General features: G+C 44.6%; 1 protein-coding gene across 1 annotated transcript in view; it reads left to right on the top strand.

The window, feature by feature from the left end:
• ABCA12 (ATP binding cassette subfamily A member 12) overlaps positions 1-19,365 on the top strand; it is a 101,068-nt gene that overhangs the window by 5,495 nt on the left and 76,208 nt on the right. The window contains exon 3 of the mRNA XM_064159084.1: positions 17,276-17,423. Within this exon, the coding sequence (XP_064015154.1) occupies positions 17,276-17,423 (148 nt within the window). The remainder of the gene's footprint in view (positions 1-17,275; positions 17,424-19,365) is intronic.

Below are 19,365 nucleotides of genomic sequence, written 5' to 3'. Positions count from 1 at the left end.
TTAGTGAGAGAAGTTAGATCATTGGTTGTGAAAAGAAAATAATGATGAAGTCTATATCATTGATTGGTTTGCTGAGAGGGATAAAAAGCCAAAATGTAAATAATCTGTCCCACTCTGTTCTGGGACATTTCCCTGTTCTCTTCCCCTTCACTCTAATCTCTTCACTGATCTTGGCTACAAATAACAGTGTAACCTTTGCTGGCTTTTGTTTGCCAGTCTGGGAAAGTACAAGGAGAAAGAGGGGGTTGCTCTGAGCCCCTTCCAGGCAGTTTCCTTTATCCAGGAGGGAGTTTGGATTTCTGTATTATTTCTAATTTGCATATAATTGTGAATATTTCAAATCATAGAATCATTCAGGTTGGAAAAGACCTCCAAGTTCATCCAGTCCAACCTAGCACCTAGCCCTATCCAATCAACTAGACCATGGCACTAAGCAAATATACTTGTAAATATATTGTGTATATATGCTTATAGATTTCACTTTGCTGTACATATAGGTTCATCTTCTTCCAAGCCATCTCAGCTGGTTTGGTAAATTTCAATAGTAGGAGAGGGAAAAGTTCCTAACCCATCACATTCCTTTGATTAAGATGACTTAGTCAAGTGCCATAGTGGGAAGGGGGGAAACACAGCTGTGAGGGATCTATACTGGATGATGTGTATGTGGGCTGGACAATGACATCTGTGATTCCCTGAGTAAAAATCTTTGTTTATGGTGTGTGAGAAAGAGCCACAAAGTGACAAATACTGGGTATACAACTAGGGTAGCCCTTGTCCCAGAGAGTCTGCAGCCTAACCTGACTAAAAGTTTGCATACCTCATTTTCTATATGGGGATAGAAAACCAGAATATGTGACTTTCTGGAACTATTACAAGAAGCAAACCAATCTTGGTGTTGGATGGGCTTCTAACCACCAGCCCATCCACAGTCAGCACAAAGGCCTCTTGGGGCACATTATATATTGTAAGTTCTCCCACATTCCCTTGAACCAGTTGGAGTAGGCATGACAGGACACATTGTGCTTTGTGACAACCCCAGACGTTGCCAAGAATGGTAATCCTCCCACGCTGCTCTGTTGGTTGTACTTCCTGTGCCTGATAAATCCAAGAAGACTAGATAAGTCAAGCTAGCCAAATGGATGGTAAAATGCCTTTTTTTTTTTTTTAAAACTTGGCTATTAGTTTGTGTATTTATGGTTGCATCTCCAAATGAATGGATTAGAAAGAATGATCTTAGGAAAAGCAAATCACTCCATCAGTTGTGTTTTGTAGGAAAGGGAAGACTTGAGTAGTGTCTTCAGATTACTTCCCTTGTGTTCATAGGGGATTTGCATTTTGGGATGAGTCTCAGTAAGTATTCAAGTAGGTGTCCCTCTTAGAAGTGCATGATAGGAACTCTCTTGCAGGAGAAGTTTTAGAACCTTAGAATCATTTCGGTTAGAAAAGACCTTTAAGGTCACTCAGCAGATAAGGAACTGGCTAGAAGGGTGCACTCAGAGTTGTGGTTAGTGGCCCAATGTCCATGTGGAGACCAGGAACAAGTGGAGCTCCCCAGGGGTCTGTTCTGGGTTCAGTGCTGTTCAACATCTTTGTCAGAGACATGGGCAATGGCATTGAGTGCACCCTCAGCTGGTTTGCTGTTGACACTGAGCTGTGAGGGCAGGGATGCCACCCAAAGGGACCTAAACCGGCTTGAGAAATGGGCCAGTGCAAACTACAGGAGGTTCAACAAGTCAAAGTGCAAGGTCCTACACCTGGGTTGGGCCACTCCTAGACACAAATATAAACTGGGTACAGAGTGGGTTGAGAGCAGCCCTAAAGAGAAGATCTGGGTGTGTTGATAGATGAGAAGCTCAACATGAGCTGGCAGTGCACTTATGCAGCACAGAAGGCAAACCATATCTTGGGATGCATGAGAAGGAGTGTGGCCAGCTGATCAAGAGAGATGATTTTTTCCCTTTAGTCTGCTTTTGTGAGACCCTACCTTAAATACTGTGTCCAATTCTGGTGTCCCTACTATAAGAGGGACATAAATTTGTTGGAACAAGTCCAGAGGAGGTCCACAAAGATGATCTGGGGGCTGGAACACCTCTACTATGAGGGTAGCCTGAGGGAACCGGGGTTGTTCAGCCTGGGGAAGAGAAGACTACAAGGGGACCATGTAACTACTTTCCAGTATCTGAAGGGAAGCTGCAGGAAGGATGAAGAGGGACTCTTTACAAGAGTTTCCACCAACAGAAGAAGAGGAAATGGATTTAAATTGAAAGACAATAGGTTTAGATTGCATTTTAGGAAGAAATTCTTTACTATGAGGGTAGAAAGACTCTGAAATGGATTATTCAGAGAGGTTGTGGATGTGCCCTCCCTGGAGATGTTCAAGGCCAGATTGGATGGGGCCTTGAGTAACCTGGTCTTGTTGAAAGGCATCTCTGCCTGTGGCAGAGAGGTTGGATTAGATGATCTCTAAGGTCTTTTCCAGCCTAGGCCAGTCTATGGTGATTGAGTCCAACTGTTATCCACAGCGCTAGAGGCTGGGGATAGAGTGGCTGAAGAGCAGCCAGGAAGAAAGGGACCTGGGGGTACTGATAGATAGTAGCTGAAGATGAGCCAGCAGTGTGCCCAGGTGGCCAAGAGAGCCAATGGCATCCTGGCCTGCATCAGGAACAGTGTGGCCAGTAGGACAAGGGAGGTTATTCTGCCCCTGTACTCAGCACTGGTCAGGCCAAACCTTGAGTCCTGTGTTCAGTTCTGGGCTCCTCAATTCAAGAGAGATGTTGAGGTGCTGGAATGTGTCCAGAGAAGGGCAACAAAGCTGGTGAGGGGCCTGGAACACAAACCCTATGAGGAGAGGCTGAGGGAGCTGGGGTTGTTTAGCCTGGAGAAGAGGAGGCTCAGGGGGGACCTCATTGCTGTCTACAACTACCTGAAGAGAGGTTGTAGCCAGGTGGGGGTTGGTCTCTTCTCCCAGGCAACCAGCAATAGAACAAGGGGACACAGTCTCAAGTTGTGCTGGGGGAAGTCTAGGCTGGATGTTAGGAGAAAGTTGTTGGCATAGAGAGTGATTTGCCATTGGAATGGGCTGCCCAGGGAGGTGGAGTCACCATCCCTGGTTGATTCTATTATTCTAATACCATGCCGCTTAGCACCCTCTGTGTGTTTTAAACACCTCCGAGATGGGGATCCAACCACCTCCTTGGGATAGTTGATATTCTGGTGTTTGATAACCCTTTCAGTGAAGTTTTTGTGCTGGTTTATTCTTCAGATGTTAAGAGACAATCTAAGAATGTCAAGGGGGTGGAGAAGAACCTTGACCAGAGTATCAAACAGGCAGTTTCTGCTGCTTCTCTAGTTAAATAAGAGTAGTCACTTGACAGTTACTCTCTTGTAACAACTGGAGCAAGGTATCAACTTTTTCCTTGAAAAGTGAAAGAGAAATAATTTAGAAGCTGTCTTGTCTTTATACATATATATTAGTGGGTGGACACATGGACACATCCAGGAAAACTGTTACAGGAGGGTTTTTTTTTTGTCATTTTGGGATTAAAAAAAGGGGATAAAATCAGCTTTATACTGAGTTCCAGTGCCTGCCTTAAATTGTTAAGTAGTGACAAGAAGCTATTTCCAGTACCACTGTCAAGAGATTACTGCAGATAGATGAAAGTCAGGAAGCATAGAATCAATGGCACAAAGACACAATAAGCTGCTTAGATGCTGAGTTTTGAAGCCTTAGAGATAACCCCACAGAAGATCTCAGTCTGTAAGCTTATCTCCTTTATTCAGGGTCACAGAAATATCATTAAATCTATTATTTGCTCAATTAAAACAGCTCAAATTCAAGACAGTAAGTTCTTCTGAAGGATGTCTAATACACATTCAATGGATTGAGGATTATGTATAGAAACTACCTGGCAGATATCAGTCAGGAGTGAACAAGTGGCAAGAGCTTCCTGCAAGAGCAATTTGCTTGCTTTGAATGCTGTTGCATAGCACATAATGCAGTGGAAGCTTGTGCTAGACTGAACTCTGAAGGGAGATGATATGCCAAACAAATGTCACCAGTCAAGGGGATGCTCATAGGAAAACTAAGAGCTGAGGAAAGCAAGGAGCTGAAACTCATTTGATGTATAGTATTCTTCACAGCTAAAGCATCTAAGGGGGGGGGGGAGGAAGGTGAAAGTACCTTTCCTCTTTCTGCCAGGCATCTGTTTGATGAGTTATTTCCAGGTCAGCAGAGATTGTCATCAGAAGAAATGAAAAAGAGATTTCTTTCTCTGCATACCAAGTCCCTGTGATGCTCTGAGAGTCTAACCATGCAAAATCCACATCCAACTTACGGTGCATGTCATAGCTGTGACTTTGGACCTTTTTATTACAGCCTTTCTATTTGTTAGGAGTTATTGAGTTGTGCTTTGTGGCACGCGTGTGCAGTAGGAAACTCCAGAGTGGAAGCCTGCAGTGTGGAAGCCAGTTTTTGATGGTATCTACCAGTCTTTTGTGCCTGTATCACTTCTTCTTTTTTTTTTTTTTAGAGTGAGTAGGGACAAAAGTCCCATTCCATCACCACAGGAGTTTGCAGCTGTGGGAATTGCATATGCGATACTATCTGTCCCTCAGGGCTCAGCCCACTCAGTCTACAGAGAGGCCCAATTACACGCCTTGCTTTAACTAGTACTGTCACACCCTTCCCACCCATATTCTTCCTTTTCTGTTCACCTTCTCTCCCCTCCTGTCAGTTTGACCTCATCCTTATTCTCCATAAAAGCTCTCTTGGGTGTGTCCAGTTGTCCACTGATTCAGAAACCTTGCTCTTGAGCTTCTGGAAAAGGTGTAGCAGATCCCTTGCTCTCTCGTTAGACTCAGGGTTCTGATGTCTCTGCCTTTCTGAGGGACTTGCCTCATTCACAGATATTTTTGCTTCTTCATGCAAAGAAGCTGTATTCTTCGGTCTGGTCTTAAATCCATCAAATTCTGCCTGGGAATTTGTTGCCTGAACTGTTCTCAGTGAAGCACACAGAGTAATAAAATCATTTATGTTGGAAAAACCCTCTAAGATCATCAAGTCCAACCATCTTACTATTCACCTCTGCCCAGAATTTCCACCCAGGTTTCATCACCATCGTGGAGATGGCTGCAGGCTATATTGCATTCACTTAGAGATATTCCACAAGGCTACTCTTTCCAGCCAGTATTCTGGGGGAGTATTGTGGTAGTTGAGTTCTGGACTGTTTGCCAATCCCAGCATTAGCTGTTTAGGTCTGGTTTAGAGCCAGAGCTGCATGGCACAACACTGCTTAGGAGCAAATACTTGTAGACACTGCTCTAATTCTTGGCTCAAGTGCCCCTAGGAAAGGGCCCAAGATAGGAGAGTCTCTGAGCTATGCTCCAGCCTTCAATCTGGTAGCTAAGACTTGAACAGATCCAGAGATGGTTGTAAAAATTAGTATGAAACACAGAGCACAGATCTAAGAGAGACTGTGGCTTCTTGTACCTGCAGATGGAGTTTTCCTGTGATGTTTGTGCTGAGCAGCACAACCATGCTGGAGGTAACTGAGGCATGAGTTACTCTGTTCAGGGCAGTATCCAAAAAAGAAGGCTGTATGTTGCTTAAAACAAGAGTGAACCCAGATGGTGTCCCCCTTTCTCATACCACCAGGAAAGTGGATAAGGCAACTGGTTGTGGTGGGTGCAAGGTGTCTTTTGCCAAGTGTGTGGAAGGCACTACCTATCACCCTCCAGCCTTGTCACCTATGAATGCCTTTGCCTTTCTGCAGCAGGATGCTGGTAGATCAATTCAGAGGACTCCTGTCCTATGGGTCTGTGTAACTACAGACCTCAAACCACTTCTAGCTCTGGCAGATGGCTGCCTCGATCCCAGCATGCTGCTCTGATGCAGAAACCCTTACACAAATTTGTCCCTCAGTTAACAGAGAAACACCTTGATCTGGGTTAATGCTTAATGTGTGTGGTGGACTGTGGCTGTCAGGATGTGTAAGATCAGATAGCATAGAGCAAGGTGGACTCCAGCATTATCCTTATTCTGGGATACTATCCTGGAGATCAGAAAAGCTCTGAAAAAGGTGCTTGCATTTTAAAGGAATTTGCTTCACAGTTGGAGGGACCAGAGCTCATCTTGTTTCCCAGTAGAGTGGGAAAATTAATAGGTTCCCATGCTAATTACAGGGAGTTAGGAAGGTGACTTGACTACACATGCCAGTCCACTTGAGTAAGCCATGTGTATTTATGCAAGACATAATCCACTCCAAGGGTTCAATCTATTCTCTCTACAGACAATCTCACATCAGGCTGTGATGTTTGTAATGCCTTCCTTCTGTAAATACCCATGCCTCCATTTCTTTCTACAGACTCTTCTATCTTGTGAGGTGTGACTGAAGGATATTTAGAGCTGGAAATGGGAACACCTGAGTTACCAATATTGTTTTCCTCCCCACTGAATTCCGACAGAGCCCTGGGGCAGTCAATTCTGATTGATTTCCTGAAGCATCTGAATCCAGATGCTGGGACCTAGAAGTACAAGCATATTTTTCCAAAGCTGCTGACCAGTTTGTCTTGGACCAAAGTCAGCATTATTTGATGCTTGCATTTCATAGAGTCATAGAATCAGTCAGGGTTGGAAGGGACCACAAGGATCATCTAATTCCAACACCCCTCCCCCTGCCATGGGCAGGGACACTCTACCCTAGAGCAGGCTGGCCAGAGCCTCATCCAGCCTGGCCTCAAACACCTCCCTGGGCAACCCATTCCAGGCTCTCACCACTCTCATGGTGAAGAACTTTGTTCTTACATCCAGTCTGAACCTCCCCACCTCCAGCTTTGCTCCATTCCCCCTAGTCCTGTCACTCCCTGATATCCTAAAAAGTCCCTCCCCAGCATTTTTGTAGGCCCCCTTTAGATACTGGAAGGCTACAATAAGGTCACCTCAGAGCCTCCTCTTCTCCAGACTGAACAGCCCCAACTCTTTTAGTCTGTCCTCATGGGAGAGGTGCTCCAGCCCTCTGATCATCCTCGTGGCCCTTCTCTGGACACACTCCAGCACATCCACATCCCTCTTGTTTTTCTGGAAAGGAAGTCACTTTTGTTTAAAGAATCTAAACCCTGGTTCTGGAGATCACCTGGAGGCACTCAGCATGCAAGACATTGCAGCTTTTCTGCAGGTTTTAAAAAAAAGATCCTAGAGGTGGATTTAAACCTTTAGGTTCCAGCTTCTTCCTGGGAAATGATCCAATGCTCTTCTTAAGTCCTATTCATACAGCGCCCTGCTGCTCATATAGACAACAGCAAGTTTGCTGCATTGCAACAAGAGTAAATTAGCCTTGTCTGCATTAAACACTGATTTCAAAACACTGTAGGAAAAATGCTAGTGGCCAGTTTCTCCTCTCTCTTGGTATAGTCATGCTTCAGGCATTGGAGCATCCCTCCACAACACAGTCAACCTCCAGTGCAATCCTTCTTCATCAGCTCTGCCCCATGGAGCAGACATCGGCTCTGACATTTCCCCGTTTTGGCCTGAACTGGCAATACCTCTTTGGTTTCCATCTCCTCTTTTTTGTTCTTTGTGTTTGGTTTGGGGATTCTTTCTCCTCCCTTTGCACCTGCTGCTTCTCCTGCTCCTTTGCATTTTTTATGCTCTCTCATGTTTATGAGCTCCCTGATCAGTATGTGAACCCAATGCATTCCAGTCTGAGTACTGATTTTTAATTCATTAAACAAGGGGGTGGAAGGTGAAGGTCTGTGGGTGAGCAAAACTAGCTTGCCTGGTCTTAATAAGCATGGAAGAGATGTTGTCTGCTCTGGGCTGGGCTTACTTGCAGAGCCTGAAATGCTTGAGGGAAGAATGAAGCAATGGAATACTTCCTCCACTGAGGCCACCGACACAGGGAGGAGTCTTGTAGTGAGCTGTCTGCTGCTTCAATCTCACTGTTGTAGGCAGACAACTGAGGACAACATGTTATTGGGACACTCCAAACCCCAAGATACCATTGCTCTAAAGATCACATGTTTGGTTAGAAGCGACCCTCAAGGCCATCCAGTCCAACCTTCAAACTCTTCAATCTCACCCAGTCACATGAGGCATCTCGAGGGGTTGAATGGAATTATCAGAGGTGCTGATGAACTTTTGTCTTGAAAACAGAAATAAAAAGAAAGGAGCTGAGTAATAGGTCTGTGACTTGTAAATCCTGTGGTGCACAGGTGAACTGATGCATGTGCATTAGCTGCTCACAACATCTTTTTGTGGCATAATGATTTGTGTGAGAGAAATATTATTAAAAAAATAAATCAAATTATAGTTGAGGGGAAAAGAAGGTGGCCAAGGATGACACTGCTTGAAGGAAGGCAGAAGAGGAATGTGTGTGCTCCAGGGACAGTGAGACTTGGTCACAATGAATGTGTGTGTGGTGTAGGGTCCAGCTGTCTGGTTTCCCTGTGCTGCATCCCATCCCGACCCTCACTGGTCTGTGCAGCTGGCAGTAGACACTCTCTGTATTTGAGCTGACTGTGTGCTGCCTTGCAGGGCTATAAGAGTGATTGAAATGCCAGAACCCCTCTGCTATGAGGAGAGTTTGAGAAAGCTGAGGTCGTTCAGCCTGGAGTAGAGAAGGTTCCATGGAGAACTTGTGCAGCCTTTCAGTGCTTAAAGAGGACTACAAGAAAGGACAATCTCTTTAACATGGCCTGTTGTGACAGAACAAGGGGTGATGATTTTAAACTAAGAGAGGGAAGATTTAGACTAGATATAAGGAAGACTTTTTTTTTATGCTAAAAGTGGTGGAACACTGTCACAGGTTGCCCAGAGAAGTGGTAGATGCCTTTTCTCTGGGAACATTTGAGGTCAGGTTGGATAGGGCTCTGAGCAACATGATTGAGTTGATTTTTCTGCTCTGTGGGGAGCTGTACTAGATGTGCATTAAAGGTCTCTTCAAACTCAAAAGATGTGATGGGTTTGTGAAACTGTCCTAACATACAGCAGTGATGGAGGCTTGCAGGGGAACAAAAAATTACTGCCTCACAATAGCCACTGAGGCTGTCTGGTGTCTTGCAATTTGGGGGTGAGAGCAGAGAATCTCTTCTTTCAGTGCTGCCTGCTCAACAGGTGAAGTTGGCAGTAAATGACAGTTCTGCTGACTGCCCAAAACAGAGTGAAAGAAATTGCCTGCTAGCTCTGGAGTGGTTTTTAAAATGGGCTTTGTGATATGAAAGGCAACAGTGTAGAGGCATTGCTATATCAAACCATTAGCTCTGATACAGCACAGCTCTTAAGAATGTGTTTAACCCAAAGTCTGAGTAATCCCATTAAAATCAGTAGAGCTAATCACTACTGTGCCATGGGCTTTGGACACACTGAACAAGATTTGGGCTGTACTGCCAGGGACTCTGACACTCGGTGTCCTTGCTCTTTGTTTTTTTTACAGCTAGGGTGGGACTTGTGCAGGCATTGATCTTGCAGGTGAGAAAAATGGAAAGGCTCACCTGGCATTTACCTTCTGGTCTTGTTCCTGCTAAACTGGTGAATGTCAGAGTGCATGAATGTCACAGTGTGACAGCAATACAAGTGCCATGGAACTTAAATATTGTCTTTTTATGGATCAAGAGATAGGCCAGCTGGCAATTTAGGCCATTCTCCATACGTGTAAAGCATACCCTGCATCGGAATTAGTCTTATCCTATAGAGTTGTGACCAGGTTGAATTTTTGGAGAGGGATCAAAAGACTATTATAAAGCTGGTGCTGGAATGTGTCCAGAGAAGGGTGACAAAGCTGGTGAAAGGCCTGGAACACAAACCCTATGAGGAGAGGCTGAGAGAGCTGGGGGTGTTTAGCCTGGAGAAGAGGAGGCTCAGGGGGGACCTCATTGCTGTCTACAACTACCTGAAGGGAGGCTGTAGTCAGGTGGGGGTTGGTCTCTTCTGCCAGGCAACCAGCAACAGAACAAGGGGACACAGTCTCAAGTTGTGCCAGGGGAGGTATAGGCTGGATGTTAGGAGGAAGTTCTTCCCAGAGAGAGTGATTGGCATTGGAATGGGCTACCCAGGGAGGTGGTGGAGGCACCGTCCCTGGAGGTGTTGAAGAAAAGCCTGGATGAGGCACTTAGTGCCATGGTCTAGTTGACTGGATAAGGCTGGGTGCTAGGTTGGTCTGGATGATCTTGGAGGTCTCTTCCAACCTGGTTGATTCTATGATTCTTTCTACAAAAATAGCCAGCTTGTTATTGGTAAATAGATGTGAACAGAGCTGGAAATGGACATTTGCACGTGCCTGAAGTGAGAGAGTATCAATCATGTCACAATGCCATGTTTGTCTTTCTTACTCTAAGAAAGCAGAGGAATGACGTTTAAAACAATATTATGTGTCTGGGAAAGGCTAGAAAGGGAACAAGAAGGTTGTGTGCATGTAGCATAGTAAAATATTGTGCTTAGAAAGTTGGGGGTAGATCACCACAGCAGTAAATATTTCCATTGTGTGTTTTGTCAGTTCCTAGATAAATATAAAGCACAGCTGATAAACAGTCAGTTGTGGTGCTCTGGGAAAGGCCCCCTGCTGCTGCTGCTCAAGGGTGACTGAGCAAGGCTGTAGGAATGCCAGACACAGTGTTCCCTCAGCTAGAAAATTCTTGGTTTCTTCAACCAGAAACTGAAGAAGTTGGATCTAAGTGATCATTTTTAGTAGCCCCTGGCAAATCTATGTTTGTGAGTGTGTCCAGTCATTTCTTACATTTATACTTACTTTTCAGCGTGTACCACCCTGTGGCACAGAGTTCCACAACATAGGATGGCTTGAGTTGGAAGGGACCTTGTAGGTCATCTAGCTCCATTCCTCCTGCCAGGATAAGGACACTTCCCACTGGACTGGGCTGCAGAAAGCCTCATCCAGCTTGGTCTTAAACACTTCCTAGGGTTGAGGTGTCCACAAGGTTGATGGCAACTCATTTCAGTGTGTCACCACCCTTAGTAAAGAACTTTTCTCATGTTCAGTCTAAATCCTCCCTGCTGTAGTTTAAAACCATTGCTGCACATGCCCTTATAAAAAGCCCCTCCTCAGCTTTCCTGTAGGCCCTCTTCAGGTACTGGAAGGTAGCTATAAGAACTTTCTCTTCTCCAGGCTGAACAGACCCAACTCCTTCAGGTGTCCTTGTAGGAGAGGTGCTCCAGCTCTCTGATCATTCTGGTACTTGTTAAATAAATAAATCAATAAAATATTTTCTATCTCTTTTGCCTCCTGCCTCACAATCTCATTCAGTTTCTTTGTCCCTGTCTTGTGAGGGATGATCATTTACTCACCCTTCTCATCACTGATCATGATTTTATCTATTTCTCTATCAAATCACTTTTTGGCCATCTTTTTCTTTGCTGAAGAGTCTCAGCTATTAAGTCTCTTTGTATCATGTAGAAGTGATTGACTGAATTTTCAATTAAACAAAATGCTTTTTAATGAAGTAATTTGCTCATTAATACCTTAAATTCACCAGTGGAGGAGATGAGATTTGCATGGACATTTTATGAACTATGGAAGGAATATGGAGTGTAGTGACAGGATGAGTGGGGTAACAGTTTCATACAGAGAGAGGTTGGATTTTGGATTAGATAAAAGGAAGAAGCTCTTCACTGTGAGGGTGGTGAGACACTGGAACATGGTAGTTATAGATCCTTCATCCCTGGAGGTGTTCAAGGCCAGGTCGAACGGGGCTTTGAGCAACCTGATCTAGTTGAAGCTGAAGGGTTGAAACTAGGTGATCTTTAAGGTCCCTTCCAACCCAAACCATTCTGTGACTTAGTTCAGAAAGGTACATACAATATCAGAGTCTGAAATCTGAACCTAAGATAATTTTTTTCATGCCCAAGGAGGGGTAGTGATTGGACACTAAAATTTGAGTGTATAGAAAACAGGAAAAACTCAACATTTGTTTTTAAATTAGCTGTAAAGGAGGAAGAAAATACAGATAGCATACCTAAATTTATTTAAGAACTGGCCTTTCATAATTGAAATCCTTTCTCTCTAATATGCATAGTATGGAGTATAGATCTTGTCTGTTTTTTCAGGGTAGATGGCAGAACTAGGTTGGAAGCCCTAAAATCTGAAATACAGTGTGGTCAGAAAGGGGAGGAGGAATGCATTATGAAGGGAGAAGATAGGGTCTGCAGAGCTCCATTGCGTTTAAGGAGATTCACATGTTCAAGTGATGGGGCCACAGTAGAGTTAAATGTCTCTCAGAGTAGTGGAGATAAGCCTGGGGAACCGAGAGAAAGGAAGGTCCTTAGCAGTACACAGTGTGAGCTGGTTGTTAGTTTACATGAGACACTACTGGCTGATGTAAACCAGGGTGTAACACGTACTGAATGTGAACGTGGTTCGAACTTTATACCCTTTTCCTACATGGCTGCAATAATAAATAGAAGGGATAGCCTGAAAATACTGCTTGTTTCCTTTCCTTTGCTCCCAGCTCGTAGCTCCTCTCTGGCAGGCAGCTCTTACAGCCTTAGGCTGAAGGAGGTGACAATGTAGGCTGAAACACCCAATTCCTTCAAGTGAGTGATTGGCTTCAGCTAATGCAAATGCCTGAAACCTCTCTGCCGTGGAAGCAGCAAAATCAATGTGGCCACGTAAATCATGGTACATTTAGATTTAAGCATTTCAGTCAATTTCAATTAATCTTATAGATTGTAGTGAAATAGTAATTTTCATCTTTCTTGTATGACATTTACTACTACCGTGATATTTTTCATTGTTATTATACCAAGCACCTTTACCTGAAGAAAATAAAACATTTTGGTTGTGTTGAAGGGAAATTTGTTGGAATTTACAATATTTGGGAAAGTGAGAGAAATTAATTTTCTTCATTTTATTCCAAATGAAGGCAAATGTGGAAGCAAATGCCAGAATTTCCCCCTACTGAGCAGGGAGAAACAGCCACTCCACGCAGGGCTGAGCCCTTGGCATCTTCTGCCCTGTGGATGTCTATCTTGTTTTCTTCATGTTTGGTGCCCTTCTTTCAATGGTAACAAGAAACCAAAGTTCTCAGTGAAGAGCAAACAACAAGAGCCTCTGCATCTTGGATTCTGTTGCTGGCAAAACCAGAAGTCAGTCTTTACTAACAGGATAAATATTTGGGCTCAGATATTGTTTGTAGATGAGCCAATGTGGCCATAAGTATGTTAAGGTGACCTCGTAGCTCAAATATGGGGCAGCAGTGGATGCAGTGATCTCTGACTCTTGGCTCATAGTCAGGTCAGTGGGACCTCCAAAAGGTAATTTTTTTGTTTTGGGAAATGAAGATGAATTAAATTTCAGAAATTTAAAGCTAAAAGCAGGGGGGAGAATGACAAAAAATGCATGGAGTGTGCTGCATCTGCTCTGTTGTGTCATAGAGGGCCATAAAGTTGGGGACTACAGGGCTCAGGAAATCCATATTCCTTGGATATGACATTATCATAGACTTACGTGAGAGGAGGAGCTGCTTTCTACAGCATGTGGAAGACTGAAGGGATACCCAGCAGTAGAAATACTGCAGAAGTCACTAATGGTGGTATTTCAGATTGCAAAACTAACCATATAAAAATCTGTCCTTTAAAATAGTTTGCAGAGCATTTACACTTTTCCTTCCATGACATTTCATAGCTAGTGCTTATGTTTATGGGCTAAGGCAGCTGATGGGCTGGGTAGCTCTCAGTCAAGGGAAGGACAGGTGGGAACATCTCCTGAAGCACTGGAGGGAGTCAGGAGCTTGCCTTCTTCCTGGCTGTCCTTGCAGAGGTGTATGGGTATGACATATAATGAAGTTGGATGTGTGGGCAGAGCAGCCTGTGTGGCTTAGTGGAGTCACGTCTCCTTACCACGAGCAAGTGGACAGAGGGAGGATACATTAGGGAGTACATTAATCTCTTGACTCACCTTCTCATCAGTAAATTCCTTCCTTTGCAGAATGACAGGTAGTTGTAAGAAAACTCTGAGGGTGCTCCTTTTGTCTGAGGCATGGAATCCCAAATCAGTCATGCGTCCTGCCCCATGTCTTATGCTCTGGCTCTGCTCTGGTCTCGTGCACACCGACAAAAGGCAGCACAGTCAGAACCCAAAATCCCTCTGTCTGCTCTTTCAGCTTCTGTTGCATGAAGCGATTGACCTTCAGGATACAATTTTCAAGACTGTATGAACAGAGGGACAAGTGAGGGGTGGTTCTGATGCCGGCGAGGTCGACTGCTTGTTATCTGGGAGTAACAGACTTGTCATGCCAGCCTGGCCACTCTCTCCTTGGCTTAGTGGGGCCAGTGTGCAAAAAAAGCAACGCACATCCTTCAGCATCATCAACTTGTCACAGGAAAAAGCAAGGGTGGGATTCACCTCCCAGTGGTGTATGTCTGTGGAAGGGATGCCTGCCTCTGAACCAGGTCTTTAAACTTCCTTTGGAGCTGGTGGGCATCTCATCAATGCAGGTAGCAGAGGCAACATGAAGTTTTATTTCAGCCTGGTAGATAGGCCTGCCTGCTAAATTCGTGTGCTTAACATTGAGCACTGAACAAGCACAGGGCCAACTTACACCACGTGGGAATTTGTCCCAGACATTTCAGGGGTTGCTGCATTGTGGGCTTTCTTGAAAAGCTGCCTGGGTTCTCTAACTGCTGGCAGAGTCCAGAGAAGTCCTCTCTGCCACTGCCGCTGCTTTTGTGTCAAGAACATCATGAGGTTACAGCAATTCATGCCTGCAGCTACTCTGTGGGGGATCAGGCCCCATGGTTGTATCTGGGGGCCAGAAAACTGCTTGACATCTCATGAGAGTTGGCAAAGCCTCACTGAGTACCTCAATCACATAGGGCCAATGATGTCTTCACAGGCATTGTGCCACCACCGCGAGTATCAGCACTTTCAAACTTCAGCTCATGAAATCCTATCTCTGTATTTCAGGCTGTTGTTTCACAAGGAAAGAGCGAGCTGATGTCATTGTGTTCTTGCACTGTGCACCTTGCTAGCGGCGCAGTGAGTGACTGTTCAACTGTCCACATGCTTCCCAGTCCACCTCCTTTGTCTCCCATTTTAAACTTTGTTGTTGCTACCTGTGCCAGGTGGAAGTGTCTTCCTCTGCTCTGGGTTCATCAGGACCTCTTGCATAAATGTCACAGTAAACATCTTCTATCTCTCCAGAGAAGCCCAATGCTCCCCAAACTCCTGGCCCCATCTTTGTGTTCCTCATTTTGCCATACAGCTAGGAGTTAAACAGCTTTAGCTACTCCAGGTTTACAAAAAGGCACAGTCTTAGTTCCTGGTCTTGGTTGCCTTTACTAGATATGGGTGGTAGTGAAGGGTGTAGCTGCTCCTATCTGTAGACCACACTTCATTGTGTTTATACTCTCCATCCTGAACCTCGTGGCTTCCCAGGTCTTTGAAGCTTCATTTTGGTAGGGATACTGAAAAAACGAGGTCTGTGGTGTGCATTTTTGGATGGGTGTGTGAATAAATTTCCTGCAGGGGAATGAGGGTGTGCGAGATCAAAAGGATCAAATACCAATGTGTGCAAAATGCCATTTTGCAGGGTTGTAATTGGTGATCTCAAAAGGTAAACATCCCAGACACAGCAGGGATATTCACACAAGGTTGCTTCCAGATTAAAGTGTCTGACTCTACAATTTCCTTCATGGACATCAGACTTAATTACACTTTAGCACCTTTAGAGTGGCACACATTTGATCCTTTGGCCCCAACACCATAAGGACTGTCTCTAGGGACAAAAGAGATTTTTTGTGTTCTTCTTGGTGTTCTGTGATTGCCAGAAGCTGGCTCAGCCTGCTGTGTAACCCCTGGGGGAGGCAGTGAGTGTTGGAGGAGCTTCCCACAGCAGATGGCCTCCTCTAACACAGTATCTCCTGTCATTTTCTAAGGCAGTTCTCTGCTCAGTTATACAAAAGAATCACAGTACGACTGCAAATGAATGCACAGATCAGCAGACCTTCAAGCCAGTTGCTATTTGAACCAAAACAGTTGCAACTCCCATGCTAAACCATGACCTGTTGTATTCTGACCCAAAACTGCAGTGCACAGTCCTAGGTTGTGACCAGTTGTGTTGAGCAAAGCTCAGGAAGGACAAGTCTTCAGGAAGACCAACAGCTACACAGTCCACCCAGCACTGCCATCCCCTTTGGGAACATCTATCTTTTGACCACTGCTATAATTAGTACATGTAGTACAGATGTAGTACAGTGTCCTTATTGGAAGGGTAAGAGATAAAGCTGTCCCTGGGCAAGAGTCACAGACCATCTTGGAAGACTAAAGAGCAAAGTAATCAATTACCACAAGCCTGCCCATGGATCTTCGGTAAACCTGGCTCCTTTCCATGACAGAAATAATAGCAATGTCCTTTGCCAGGTAATTCTCCAAATGATTATTTTAAATAATACGTTGCTGTGATCCAGCAAAAGAGTTCTGAGATTTATTAGAACGTTTGTCATGGAGAGGAAAAGCAGCCAGTGAACCCTGCGGGCTGGCAGCAAGCAGCACGGGGCAAGTGGCACATAAAATACCCAGGTCTCTAATTGCTCAGGTCCACTCTGTGCTTGCAGGAGTGGAAGACAGGGACATACATTTCGCCCCTCAGTGCTGGCTGCCAGCATCAGAGGTCACCAAGCAGATGGTACAGGATCTGATCATATGTGGCAGGAGCCATGGAGGGGGTGGTGGTGACAGATTGCTCTTCTCCCTTCCCTGGGCAGGTCTGCACAAAAACCAAATGGAGGTTGTCTGGTCCTGGAGCCATTGCCCCTTCCTAGGGTAAAACCTGAGACAGAATCCTCTTTTAACAACCTGGCTTGAAACTGAAACTTGTGCTTTTGCAAGGAAAGTGATCCAGCTGTGCCTTGGAGAATGTGCTCTTGGGTGCTTCAGCTTACTCTGGCCCTTTCCCTGCTTTTGTTTTGTTTTGCTTTGTTTTAAAGGCAGAATCAGGATATCATAAGCCTAGGGCGCTTGCATCATTTATTACCTGTTTCTTGCTTTTTGGAGTGGAGAAGGGAAATGTGCTGTTGCTTTGGGACAAACAGGTATCTGAGAAACAAATAATTTGACTCCTTTTCATATTAAACAACCTTTCCTGGCTTTGTCACTGTTGAGTTGGTGCTTCTACGGTGGTTCGGTAGATAGTGCTGCCAGGGTGGACCTGAAGAGCTTCAGCGAAACTAAGAATCAGTCTTATGGATTGGAAAGTGACAACAGCACAGAAAAACGTGGCAACAAAAGTGCACATCTCCATTATAACAGTGTCATTTTCTTTCTTCCTTCAGGTTACCTTGCACCTCGAAACCTTCCCAGCGCAGGGTTCTTCCCGTTCCTGCAAACTGTGCTGTGTGATTCAGATGCCAGATGTAAAGGCACACCATACGCACCAGAAGATCTGCTGCCAAGACTTAATGACATCTCATCTCTCAGACTGTAAGGGGATCTGCATGCATCTGAGAGTTACAGGCTGTAGAGCTTTGAGGTGGAGGGAGCAGCCATGTATATGCAAGTGTGTCTGCCACACATATAGCTCAGATATCTGTTATAACAGACGTAGTCTCAGATGTTTGAACACTTTAGAATGTGGGCTGCAACGTGGGACACTTTAAAAGTGTCCATGTTATGGGCAGCTATCAGTGATGTCAGCTAATCTGGGCTTAATAGTAAATGAGAATTTCATTCCCTTAGCAAAATGCTTCTGCTCACCCAAATCACAGCAAAAGAACTTTTTTCTTATTATTTTTTTGCATGATTCTGAATCAGGTCCTCAGATCCTGCAGAGTGTCTGTGGATAAGACTTTTAGCAAGATCATCCTAGCATGCTGATCTCTCACTGTGGTGAAAGTGGCAAATGTTCTCCAACAGTTCTAGCTTGAAGTACACCTGCTCTGGGGCATCTGCTCTTTCAGCAGATCCTCTGTGTGCCAACTAGAATGGATGTCCTCTCTGCACATCACCACAGATATTGGAAAAGAGATGAAAATGAAGAAACAAAATTTGCCCACAGCAATATGTAGATCTGCAGCATTGACCTGGCTGGGTATGCTTTATTGAAATGTCAGTTTGTTGAAATGGACATTCAGCAGAGGTATTTCAATTTCATTGATGTTCCAGCTGGGGCCAAGTAGGATTTGCTTTGAGACTTGCCAGCCAGGGTTATTTCTACATCGTGTCTCCTCAGTTCTTGCACATCCCTGGGGAACATACTCCTCTGTGGTAGTATGTTCTCTTCAAAAGGAGTAAGTGACATCTAGTCCTGGGTAGCTTGTGGCCCTAAACTGGAACATACTCTGAGGCCTGGATGGCTAATAGCCAGGAGAAAATCAGGGCATACAAGGTCCCTGGTTGTTCATCTTCAGTTTCAGGTTAGAAGTTGCTCTCTAGTGGCTGTGTCAGAGCCTCAAAATCCCTTTTGGCCAGAACTTGAGAGTCTGAACATCCATGCCTTCTAGCAGATTGCTCACTAGGCAGGATGGGGAATCCTGGGGTTTATGGCTTCTGAAGGGTCCTCCTTAGTGCAGAGAGACTGGCATTTCTTGGGCCAGGTCAAGGGACAGGATCCTTCCATTGATTAGGAGTCCAGGAGACTATATATAAATTCAAATTCATGTAGCAGAAGAGGGCAGAACTGCACAGAGACTGGGTGCCTGGATTCATGGCTCTTCACTCACTTCCTCAGTGTCTTTTGTTTTTCCAATGACATATTAAACAATGGTTAATTTAGGGCATTGAAATGAAGAAATGGGAACCTCTAGTGCCAAACTTGGAGATCTTCCATGGGTTTCAATAGCTACAAACACTTCTTGCTTTTTCTGGTTTTAGTTTCTGTACAGCTGTTTAGGAAATAACTGGGTCTTCCCTGCCAATTGCAAATCAAAGGATTTGGCCAAACTATAGCTGAAGTTACATGAGTTATTAATAAACATCTTGGTCATTAGTGATGCCAAAACTCAACTGTGTGAAGTATCACACAACTCTGTGGGTATACCTCCCCTTATGGGCTCAATGTCAGCCTTAGAAATACATTGTATTCTGAAAAAAAATCACTTTACTATTAAGTCATCACAGCAAACCTAGCAGGATACAGCAGAGCATTAAAACCTTAGCAGAAGGTTGACTGGGTAGGTGGAAACTCCAGCAGCCAGCATGAGCAGATGTGGCTCTGCCTCATGAGTAGAATCACCACGGGTGAGTTTGTCATGAAGGCAGAGTATTTGAGCTGTGACTGTTCCCTGTCTGGATACATCATTGTGTAATACTCTGGAGTTTGCAACATTAAGCTAACCCAGACTGGGTTTTTTCCTCTCCCATTGTGAAACTCACCAAAGGTCTTATTAAATTGTTTTATAACTTGCCCTAAAACTGTGTCATTCCA

Source organism: Pogoniulus pusillus, chromosome 2 (assembly GCF_015220805.1).
Source record: "Pogoniulus pusillus isolate bPogPus1 chromosome 2, bPogPus1.pri, whole genome shotgun sequence".
In the NCBI taxonomy this organism is placed as follows: domain Eukaryota; kingdom Metazoa; phylum Chordata; class Aves; order Piciformes; family Lybiidae; genus Pogoniulus; species Pogoniulus pusillus.
The sequence above is the reverse complement of the archived record's forward strand: the minus strand, read 5'-3'. Positions and strand labels throughout refer to the sequence as shown.